Source organism: Phacochoerus africanus, chromosome 1 (genome assembly GCF_016906955.1).
Source record: "Phacochoerus africanus isolate WHEZ1 chromosome 1, ROS_Pafr_v1, whole genome shotgun sequence".
NCBI lineage: Eukaryota > Metazoa > Chordata > Mammalia > Artiodactyla > Suidae > Phacochoerus > Phacochoerus africanus.
This window is the reverse complement of record NC_062544.1, coordinates 57,484,352-57,496,533: the sequence shown is the minus strand read 5'-3', so window position 1 is coordinate 57,496,533 and position 12,182 is coordinate 57,484,352. Positions and strand designations below refer to the sequence as shown.

Sequence of the window (12,182 nt, the reverse complement as noted above, 5' to 3'; positions counted from 1 at the left end):
TTTCTTATTTTTTTCATCCTTGTGTTAAAATCATAGATAATCTAAGTTTTTTTTAAACCTGATTAATAAAAAACAAAATATTATGTAATAAAAAAGAATTCATCTGGCAAATGTACTGGTACAAGCTACTTAGTAAAAACATACTTCTTGGGAGTTCCCTTGTGGCATAGCAGGTTAAGGATCCAGCGTTGTCACTGCAGTGGCTTGGGTTGCTACTATGGCACAGGTTTGATCCCTGGTCCGGGAACTTCCACATGTCATGACCACAGTCAAAACCAAAACCAAACCAAAACCAAACAAAACTACATACTTCTACTAAAATTGTCCTTAAATTCTTAAATTTAGGAGCATCTGATATCAGGATCCAGCTGAGCTTTTATTTTACAGATCAAAACGCATGAATGAAAATACATTACAATAATTAATGAAGCCGTTCTAGTTTAGCCTGAAGAGATTTAAAGTTCCCAGTGATGGCTTGTACTGCTGCTGAGGAGCTCATAGACTGGAGCTCAACTAGATAACCACAAACAGCATCCAGGCAGAGATTTGTGAATCTTCTCCTGTTAAAAAAAAAAGAGAGAGACACCTGATCAATTATCTACACATTTAGAAACATTTCCTCCTACAGGACTTCCCTTCAACTTCTGCTAACCTTATTTACAGTCCCACAGAAGAGGAAGGATCACGTGATTAAGTAAATGACAAATAAATGTAAATAGAGAAGGAAACTCAGAGGGTAAGTAGATTACCATGACACTACCAAGATCCTTTTTAAGGTTTTATAACGAGAAGGGGGCAATAAGGAAAGACTCCTTAGATTAATATTAAATTATTTACAGGAATTCCCGTCGTGGCTCAGCAGTTAAGGAATCTCACTAGCATCCATGAGGAAGCAGGTTTGATCCCTGGCCTTGCTCAGTGGGTTAAGGATCTGGTGCTGTCATAAGCTGTGGGTAGGTCAGATGCGCCTCGGATCCTGCATTGCTGTGGCTGTGGAAAAGGCCGTCAACTACAGCTCCTATTTGACCCCTAGCCTGGGAACCTCCATATGCCACGGGTGTGGCCCTTAAAGAAAGCAAAAACAAAAACAAAAACAAAAAACAAAAAACAAAAAAAACCTACATCTTTTTGGTCTTTTCAAACAAATATACTTTGAAATGGCCAATAATATCATAAAGACATAAAACACACTGAACTTTTTAGGTACCTAATTCAAAGTGAAAGGAGTTTAAGAGTAATTCATAATTGTATCCTTTCACTTGTAGAAAAAATTCAGGACAAGGGTTGAAAAAGGGAGAAAACTCTAACCTCTCATACATGCTGCTTGACATTGTTCAGATAGTTATTACAAACACATACAAGAGCTTTAATCTTCCACATTTCTTTCAGTCTCCATACGGTGCCCCCCTGTCTCCAAGTCTGTTACCCAGATATTTATTAGATGCATTTAAAAGTCTTTGTTATAATACAGTATCTAATTCATAATTACCTCTCACAATTTAAAACCTGGCTAGGATTCCCAACATATCTTGTCAATAGTACATGTATACAATCCAAAAGGTGCAGTGGCTTCTTCATTCTATTCCAGAATGGATCCTACAAAGAAAATATACATCATGAGTTTTAAGGCAAATTTTGTCAACTAATTTTTTCAATAATTTATGTTAAAATAGCCATCAGAGGAGTTCCTGTCATGGCTCAGTGGTTAACGAATCCCACTAGGAACCATGAGGTTGTGGGTTTGATCCCTGGCCTCGCTCAGTGAGTTAAGGATCCCTCGTTGCCATGAGCCGTGGTGTGGGTTGCAGACGCAGCTTGGATCCCATGTTGCTGTGGCTGTGGCGTACATAGGCTGGCAGCTACAGCTCCAATTGGACCCCTATCCTGGGAACCTGCATATACTGCGGGTACAGCCCTAGAAAAGACAAAAAGACACACACACACACACACACACACACACACACACACACAGTCATCAGAGTCCAAAGCAAAATTAACTGATATTAAAATAAGTATTTGGAGTTCCTGCCGTAGCATAGCAGGTTAAGGATTCAGCATTCTCTTTGGTGTGGGTTTGGTCCCCAGCCTGGTATAGTGGGTTACAGATACAGTGCTGCCACAGCTGTGGTATGGGTCACAGATGCTACTCAAATTCAATCCCTGGCCCAGGAACTTCCACATACCGTGGGTGTGGCAAAAAAAAAAATTAATATTATGTGGTTGCTAAATTATTTATCTGATTATGGTTAATACTGAACAGCATTGAAAACTGCATTGTGATGTCATTTAGGAAGGATATTTGATATATCAATCCACTTTGGAGAGCATGTGAATTTCCTATTTAGGCCATCTATTCCTATTGGCTGTGACACCATTTTTACTTTGAACCTATGCAGACAATGTAAATAACAGCCTAAACTAGCAGTCAAAGAATCTTATTCAGAGTTCCTGCTGTGGTACAGTGGGTTAATAATCCGGTTTGTCTCCATGGAGTTGCTGGTTTGATACCTGGCATAGTAGGTTAAGGATCCAGCACTGCTGCAGCTGTGGTGTGTGTAGGCTGCAGATGTGGCTCGGATTCAATCTCTAGCCCAGGAACTTCCATATGCCATGGATGCAGACGGAAAAAAAAAAAAAAAAAAAAGGGCAGAAAAAGAAAGTAAGAAAGAATCTTAATTCTAGCTCTGGCTTTACCATTACCAGCCATGTGACTTGACCAGGTTAGTAGTATTACTATTTTATTTATTTATTTATTTATTTTATAGCCACACCTGAGACATATGGAAGTTTTCTGGGCCAAGGGTCGAATGTGAGCTGCAGCTGGGGCCTTCAACACAGCCATGGCAACACGGGATCGGAGCTGCATCTGTCACCTATGCTGCAGCTTGCGGCAATGCTGGACACTTACCCCACTGAGTGAGGCCAGGGATCGAACCTACAGGTTCATGCACACTATATTGAGTTCTTAATCCACCGAGCCACAGCCGGGAACTCCCTTGAACAGGTTATTTAACCTCTCTGCCCTTGTCAGATATAGTAGAAAATGAGGATACTACTACTTGCTCATTTGTATCACAGGCTCACTGTGAGGTTTAATGAGACATACAAATGCCTTAAAAAGCACTGTATGAATGTTTTGATGCTGCTGCTATAATCATGCCTAGTACTAAAAATAACCTAGTTCAACAAGGTTTCGTTTGGTTCTTTTATCTTAGGATAAAAACTTCAAAACATATAGTCTGATAAGGTTCAATACGGTGAGAAAGAGCACTTTTTTTTTTTTAAAAAATTGAGGTTTAATTGACATATAACATTATATTAGTTTCAAGTGTACAATACAATGATTCACTGTTTGTATTAACTGCAAAATGATCACCATAGTAAGTCTAGTTACCATTTGTTATTATACATAGTTAAGTTTTCCTTTTTTTCTTGCAGTGAGAAAGATTGTTGGTTTTTTTTTTGGATGTGCCTGTGGCTTCTGAAGTTTCTGAGCCAGAGATCGACTCTGTGCCAGAGCAGTGACCTGGGCCACTGCAGTGACAATGCTGGATCCTTAACCCAGTGCACTACTAGAAAACTCCAAGGAAGATCTTTTAAGCACTGATTTATTAGATGAGGTTACAGTGAATACACTGATCTGATATTTTGTTCTTTAAAGTAAATGAAGTCTGGGAATTCCCGTAGTGGCTCAGTGGTTAACGAATCCGACTAGGAACCATGAGGTTGCGGGTTCCATCCCTGCCCTTGCTCAGTGGGTTAAGGATCTGGCGTTGCCGTGAGCTGTGGTGTAGGTTGAAGCCGCGGCTCGGATCCCGCATTGCTGTGGCTCCGATTGGACTCCTAGCCTGGGAACTTCCATATGCCACAGGAGCGGCCCAAGAAATGGCAAAAAGACAAAAAAAAAAAAGTAAATGAAGTCTGAATACTTAGCCTATTCCACTAAGAGTAAAGCAAATGTTTATTAATATTAAAAAATAATTTTTATCATGATATTCAGCAAAGCAACTCTATTACTTTTAAAAATCTGAAGTACGAAAATTTTTTTTTTTTTTTTGGCTCTGCCCACAGCATACCTAAGTTTCAGGGCCAGGGATCAAACCTGCGCCACCACAGTGTCCCAAGCCATGGGGGTGACAACACCCTAGTTCCCACTGTGCCACCAGGGAACTCTAGAAATATGATAATTTCTGATAACCAATAAAGCAAATTTCTGATGCAACTGTATTAGATACTCATAAACATGCAATCATAATACTCCACTCCTGAATCCAGAAAAAGTTAACTGATTTAACTAAATAATTTTATTTAATACTTTCCTTACCCGTGACTTGAACAAGTGATCATATACTTCCAGTAGTCTAGGTAATGGCACTCCAATTTCATTCATTGTCTGTATTACAAAACCCACATCCCAGTTCAAAGTACAAACTTGCTGCTCTAAGAACTGCACAATAAAATCTGGGGAGAGACAAAGATAATAAATTGGGATTGTTAACTCTTTCTTTGGCCCTGCTTCATAAAGATATAATTGACATGTAACACTGCATAAATTTAAGGTATACATGTGATGATTTGATATACACACATTTTACAAAACATTTTCCATAATAAGATTAGTTAATATGTCCTTGACCTCATATAACTACTATTTTTTTTGTTATTGTAGAATTATTACTTTTTTTTTTGCCTTTTTTGTTGTCGTTGTTGTTGCTATTTCTTGGGCCGCTCCCACGGCATATGGAGGTTCCCAGGCTAGGGGTTGAATCGGAGCTGTAGCCACCGGCCTACGCCAAAGCCACAGCAACGCGGGATCCGAGCCACGTCTGCAACCTACACCACAACTCATGGCAACGCCGGATCGTTAACCCACTGAGCAAGGGCAGGGACCGAACCCGCAACCTCAGGGTTCCTAGTCAGATTCGTTAACCACTGCGCCACGACGGGAACTCCGAATTATTACATTTTGATAGTAAATAGTAGGCCTTATTCATAACTAGGCAGTTTCTAGAGGGAAATCTTAAGAAAAAAAACAATTTTCAAAAAAATTTTTTCTTAATAAAAATAAAGCAAATACAAAATAGGCAAATCTATAGAGACAGAAAGTAGATTAGTGGTTGCCTAGAGCTAAGGGTAGAGATAATTTCTTTTTGGGGTGATGAAAATGGCCTGAATATAATTGTGGTGATGGCTGCACAACTCTGTGAATATGCTAAAACTATTCAATTACACTTTAAAGCTATTAGGAAAAGAACAGTTATTACAGTGCATTTGGAAAAAAGAGAAAGGTACAAGAAGAAAGAGAAATCATTCATAATTCCACTACTGGAGAAGACCCATTAATAACATTTCTTTAATATACTGAAATACTATTTCTGCAATTTAGCAGCTTTTCAGAAAAGAAGGGCTTACTGTAAAAGAAATATTAAATGTAGAATTTATAAGATTCATAAGTTATCTGATTATTCTACTGGTGGCCCCATTCACATTTTTTACTACCTGTTACATCATAAATAAGATCGTAATGGTAACAATCAAATTCATGTTTACGGTATTCGAAGTCTGAGACTGACCAATGTGAATATCCATGGGCAAGAGGAATCACTGAAAAAACTGCTACTGAACCTGCACGTCCATCAGTTACCATACAGAGACTTCAGATAGGTAATAAAACTTCTAAAGACTCTAAGTTTGTTCTAGTTTGAAGTCCCCGGCACCTATTTGCTATGAAAGGAGTGAGAGAAAAAAGGAAGGCCTTTTCTGCTCTAAATTTTATTGGGCTCAATAATTAAAAATCTTTGGTCAATTTACATCTTTCTACTTTTCTCATCAATGAACTGGCACGGCAGTTTTTAATACTGTATTTGTAAGAAATAAGTGTATGATTACAACGGTTTTATTTCTTACCATGGCCAGGGAATACATCCTAAATCAGAAAAGATCTGTACACAAGTCTGTATCTTCATATTTTAAGAACAATTCAACGTTATGTTATAAGCACTTCCATGTTTCTCAGCATTATTCAAAAACGCAAAATACTTAACATTCTACTGTATGAATATATTTATGTTGATTCTGTTTTTTTTACAACCGAAGAAAACATTATTAGGTTGGCAAATAAGAGTTCTGCAATAACATTATAATTATGTCATAATAAAACTTGACTGTATATTTGACCACATTTTGTCACAATAGTAGGTCTCCTACTACTCATAATAGTTAACATATTTGGTTTAAAAAGGGATTCACAAAAATCACTTTTTAACACACCTACTTGCTATTTTAAACAGCAGTCAGTTTAAATCAGTCTGAATCAGTCGCAGATTCCGTCACAGATTCAGTCACAGATTATTCATGCACAAAAACACCAGCCATTTTTCCCTTCTCTTCAAACTTGAATAGGGTTACCCACAGTATAATCACAATTGTCTGTTAGCATTATCCCAAGATTTATAAACTTGGGAAGGTCAGGCAAAGAAACTTTCACACCCAACTATTTATCAATAAATTCTATCATCTTCATTGGAGGTCTTTCTTTCTGGAGAGGCAGAATTAAACTGTAGAACTAGTAAATCACAATAACAGAACAGTTTTGCTCTAAAATTCACTGACCTTCTTCTTCCATGTCAGTGGAGAAAACTATCAAAACAAAAACACAACCAAAAACCTATACAATAGCTAAGGTTATGGCTTACCTAAAGGAAAGAAGCGAGGTGTGCCGGCATAAATCTTGCCAAGGAGCACAATCTTGAGACTAAGAGCATGCATCCGGTCTGGGGAGCTCAGTGTCACACTTTCGTTTAGTTCTGCAAGAAAGAGACAGGCCATTAGAAATACATATTGTTTTTAATGTAAAAATTTTAATTGACTATTTTATTGTTTCAAGGTAGAAAATACTGCAGAACTTGTACTCATTAATCTAATGAGCAGATTCAATGTTTCTGTTAATGATATACATTCATCTATTGAGGGCACTGGTTATGATATTCTGAGTTAAGTGTCTCAGAATCTCTTATTAAGCAGTACAAACCACGAAAATGACACATCTTTTCTGAGAATCCTCTCAAATATTCACTGGGGTCATTTTCTATAGGATCACCCTCCACCACATGCAGGCACTCTCTGATTACACTGTTTAGGTATAGCCGATTCTCGTGAGCCCTGGATATATGACAACTAGCAGTTTATTTATTTCATTTTTATTTTTTTTGTCTTTTTGCTATTTCCCTGGGCTGCTTTCTCGGCATGTGGAGGTTCCCAGGCTAGGGGTTGAATCGGAGCTGTAGCCACCGGCCTACGCCAGAGCCACAGCAACGCCGGATCCGAGCCGAGTCTGCGACCTACACCACAGCTCACGGCAACACCGGATCGTCAACCCACTGAGCAAGGGCAGGGACCGAACCCGCAACCTCATGGTTCCTAGTCGGATTCGTTAACCACTGTGCCACGATGGGAACTCCACAACTAGCAGTTTACATTCATTCTTCTAACAAGTTACTAAATAATGTATAGCTAATATACCTATAAGTGAACGCTTACCTTTCTCTATGATATCTTGCCAAAGTGTCTGCACCAATATAGGGTCTGAATAACCAGCACAATGAATTATTGCAAGTTTACACTCTGCAAGTTTAAATGGGTCAGCAAATTCCCCATAAAGCTGTGGGAGAAAATGTCAACATCCAACCAGAGGTTAGTATTCAAAAATTAACAGTGAAGAACACCCTGTAAGTTAAAAGTAACCAAAGATTTTATCTAAAGTTCCTAAAATACATAAAGATGTGATGACGTATAGCTGGTCCTAATGCCAGATTGAGAATGGCACAGATTTCAATATGTGTGCCTTTTTTTCCCTTAGGGGAGAGGAAGATGCTGCAATGGTATTTTTTAGTGTTGTCTAAACTAAGGTTTGAAAAATCATGGAAATACTGAGAAATATAAGGATACTAAGAAAAATGCCCAAGAATAATTGAAGAAGAAACTGCTGGGGAGGGCACAAAGTAGGTGAAACTTGGAAAGTTCTTCAACTGGAAGTTACTTTTTTAAGACAACAACAAGGCTATAAAATAGATGGCAGGAGTTTTAACAAAGGCCCACGTGAGGTTACTGATAGAAACTGGCCTAGAAAGAGAAATCCAGCTCTTTTTGAGTCAGATACCACAGCAGTGATTTGTCAGCACAATGATATGCTTCCAAAGATGGCTTATCTTATTTTGTGGAGATAGGCTAATCCTTCCCATGGAACACAAAGTAAAATGCAAAAGAAACAAGGAATTTGTAGATGACAGGTGACTGCTAGAGGAATCTCATTTGCTTTTTTATTACCTTAGTTATGTCCATTAGCTCAGAATCTAGTTGAGAAATTGCATCCTGTACAGAAGAATGATGGGAATATTGCCTCTGCAGCGTCTCTTGTATCTGAAGTTGAATCCTCGCAACCTAGTTCCGATAGAAAAAAGTAAATCTTAAGCTCTTTATGATTAATCAAGGTACTTGAAGGAACGACTCGTAGTATGACTTATAAGTTTGTTAAAATAAAAATAATGTATAAATAACAGTATAGTGACTATAGTTAATCACACTGTCTTGCATATTTGAAAATTGCTAAGAGAGTAGTTCTTATTAAGTTCTCATCACAGGAAAAAAAAGTTTTGTAATCACTTGACAGATTTTAACTAGACATTGTGGCGATCATTTTGCAACATATAGAAATATTTAATCATTACGTTGTATACCTAAATAGCCGTTATATGTCAATTCTACCTCAATTTCATTTCTTTTTTTTTTTTTTTTTGGTCTTTTTAGGGCCACAGTCGGGGCACATGGAGGTTCCCAGGCTAGGGGTATAATCTGAGCTATTGCTGCTGGCCTACACCAGAGCCACAGCAATGCCAGATCCGAGGCTCGCCTGCAACCTACACCACAGCTCACGGCAACACCAGATCTCCAACCCACTAAGTGAGGCCAGGGATCAAACCCACAACCTCATGGTTCCTAGTTGGATTTGTTTCCCCTGTGCCACGAAGGAAATTCCTACCTCAATTTAAAAAAATGTATAAATAAAGACTTTTATCTTAACAGACTAGCAACTCTTCACATCAACACAGAAGATTTCTCAGGGACTGCTGGGACAGAGAGCATTTGCTTCCCATCAACGCCTGTTTCTCCCATGACTACAAGTCAGACAAAATGATAAGACTATCATTCCCAGCCTCCTGCAAAGAGTATGGCCGTAAGATTATGTTCTCTTCAAAGGAATGTAAGTGGGAGTTAAGTAGGTCTCAGGTTTTTAAGAGTGAATGTGCTTCTTACATGCTCTTTTCTGTTTTCCTCCCTCTGATCAAAGGAAAAGGTAAGGCCACTGGGAATGGCAGAGTCAAAAAATACAACTTGGGTACAGACATCAACTAAGTGGAAGAAATCCACATGCCAATCAAGGATACCCACTCTGGATCTTGCAAATGAGAAATGAACTTCTGTATGTGGATCATTACATGGTTTTTCTTTTAGTCTCTCACTAAAGGCAGTTTAGCCCACTCTAACTTCATACATCTACTTACTACCCTCAGAAGAAATGGTGAATGTGACATTATCTACTTGGTGTTAGAATAGTTGGAATAAACCTTTAAGAAATGCCACAGAAAAAACTTTTAGATTACAGCAATGTCCTAAGACCCAAGTGCTGTATCTCTAAAATCTTTCGAAAGATTTATATATAAAGAAAGGAGAGAGTTCCTGTTGTGATGCAGCAGAGATGAAACCGACTCGTATTCATAAGGATGCAGGTTCAATCCCTGGCCTTGCTCAGTGGGTTGGTGATCCAGTGTTGCCATGAGCTGTGGTGTAGGTCACAGGCGTGGCTCAGATTCCCGTGTTGCTGTGGCTGTGGTGTATGCCGGTAGCTGTAGCTCTGATTCGACTCCTAGCCTGGGAACCTCCATATGTTGTGGGTGTGGCTCTAAAAAAAGCAAAAAAAAAAAGAAAGAAAGAAAGAAAGGAGGAAGGAGGGAAGGAAGGAGGTGGAAAAGATCAGAATTAATTCTGAGTGCTACAGAACTATTATTTATTAGGGGAAGAGGGAAAGCAGAATAACATGTGGCTACTAATCAATGTGGACAAGGTTTAAGTACCATTAGCACTTACTTCCATTTTTTCTTCTAATTCATGAAGGAATTCACCATCTGCAGCTATTGATGAAATGGCAGTGGAACTTTTGGCACTAAGAATGGCTCGAGCAATGTACTCTAGTCGCTGCTGAAGTGAAATTTCTGTGCTGAGGGGGAAAATCCTTATTTTTATTTATGTGAATTCTTAAGGCTCCAATATACATATATACCAGCTGAGATGCACTTTTTTTTATACCAAATTAATATAAAAGGCCATTTGAAACTTGAAAAAATTATAGGATTTTTAATAAAACAGATCCACAATATAAGTTGACACATAAAAACTTAGGTTACAGCCACATTTCCTATTTTGAAACTTTAATTTATTAAAACTTGGATTCTTTTAAAATTAAACTTTTTTTACTACTACTGATAGTCACACCTCTACTTTAATGTGGCCAATACTACATTTCATCTTCCACACAGCAACTAGAGTGTCCTCTTAAAAACAAAAATCAGGAGTTCCCATCGTAGCTTAGCTGGCTCATCGGTAACAAACCTGAGTAGAATCCACAAGGATGCAGGTTCGATCCCTGGCCTTGCTCGGTGGATTAAGGATCCAGTGTTGCCGAGAGCTGTTGTGTAGGTTGCAGATGAGGCCCGGATCTGGCATTGCTGTAGCTGTGGCGTAGGCCGGCAGCTGTAGCTAGGATTGGACCCCTAGCCTGGGAACCTCCATATGCCACAAGTGCGGCCCTAAAAAGCAAAAAGCAAACAAACAAACAAAAAACCAAACAACAAAACACCCACCAAAAATCAGATTATGTCACATGCATTCTTAGGACCCCTCAATCGCCTCACCTACTCCTCCTCTAGCCTCACTTCACCCTTCTTTGTTCACCATTTCCAACCCCTGGGCTTTCTTTTACGTACCCTGATCATAATAAACCTGCATCTGAGGCAATGCCTCTGCAGGGACCATTGATCCTATGCTTGAACCACTTCCTCCATGTCTTTAATAGCTGCCTATTTTTGTCATTTGAGAATTTTAATGATAATTTGTCTAAGGTCTTCTCCAACCAATCTTAACTAAAGCAGCTCCCCCCGCCCCCGAGACCAACTGTATTAAACATAACTTTGATATCCTCAAATTCCAATCTGAATCAGGAAAAAACTGGCTTTTACTTCAAAGGTCTTACTTAAGAAATTGTCCTTCTGTATAACTATGGCTCCTTTAGTTTTCTCCTTCCAAAAAGAAATAAAAAGAAAAAAAGAGTTATCTCCGTTCTCATGTCTTGTAAAGTATAGGTGTGGATGCCAGGTACTTAGCAATTATCATCTCTTAAGATAACATGTAAAGGATGCAGTACCTTTAGCAGCTTTATTTTTTTCACTTTCTTTCTTTTTGGGTCACCCCTCAGCATATCAAGTTCCCAGACCAGGGATCGGCCCTGAGCCACAATTTGCTACCTACCCTGCAGCCGTGGCAACGCTGGGCTGGGAATCGAACCTGTGTCCCAGTGCTCCAGCGACACCAATACCTTTGTGCCTCAGCAGAAATTTCAAGAGCTTTGTTTTTTGTTTTTATTCTTTTTTTTTTGCCTTTTCTAGGGCCACTCCTGCAGCATATGGAGGTTCCCAGGCTAATCGGAGCTGTAGCTGCCAGCCTACGCCAGAGCCACAGCAACGCGGGATCTGAGCCACGTCTGTGACCTACACCACAGCTCATGGCAACGTCGGATCGTTAACCCACTGAGCAAGGGCAGGGATGGAACCCGCAACCTCATGGTTCCTAGTCAGATTCGTTAACCACTGTGCCACGATGGGAACTCCAGGAGCTTTGTTTTTAAAAGGCTTTATCTCCCTTCTCATTTCTTTAAAAAAAACAAAAACCCATTTGAATCAAACATTTTAAAGGTGGGTAACATTTCCAAATCATTTAAAGTAGAACATTCTATAGCTGCCAATTTATTTGATGCAGCCTATACATGCAAAAAGAGTGTAGTGAGAAAGACAGTAACATATTAATCGGAAAAAGATTTCATTGTGGAGATGGTAAGCTGTGACCTAAAAGAG

The 12,182-nt window shown here is 39.0% G+C and overlaps 1 protein-coding gene across 3 annotated transcripts in view; it reads right to left on the bottom strand.

Annotated features, from left to right (window-relative positions):
• Nucleotides 1-357: 357 nt before the first annotated feature.
• The window catches only part of NUP155 (nucleoporin 155), a 73,525-nt gene continuing 61,700 nt past the window's right edge, over nucleotides 358-12,182 (bottom strand). For 2 of the 3 annotated variants that reach the window (XM_047766836.1, XM_047766845.1), the window contains 7 exons: nucleotides 10,144-10,273; nucleotides 8,326-8,439; nucleotides 7,540-7,660; nucleotides 6,696-6,806; nucleotides 4,325-4,461; nucleotides 1,490-1,596; nucleotides 358-560 (listed from right to left, as the gene is read on the bottom strand). In XM_047766836.1, the coding sequence (XP_047622792.1) occupies nucleotides 422-560; nucleotides 1,490-1,596; nucleotides 4,325-4,461; nucleotides 6,696-6,806; nucleotides 7,540-7,660; nucleotides 8,326-8,439; nucleotides 10,144-10,273 (859 nt within the window). In that variant the 3' untranslated portion in view covers nucleotides 358-421. Of the gene's footprint in view, nucleotides 561-1,489; nucleotides 1,597-4,324; nucleotides 4,462-6,695; nucleotides 6,807-7,539; nucleotides 7,661-8,325; nucleotides 8,440-10,143; nucleotides 10,274-12,182 lie in introns of those variants that run through there. The other variant, XM_047766853.1, reaches the window with a different exon arrangement.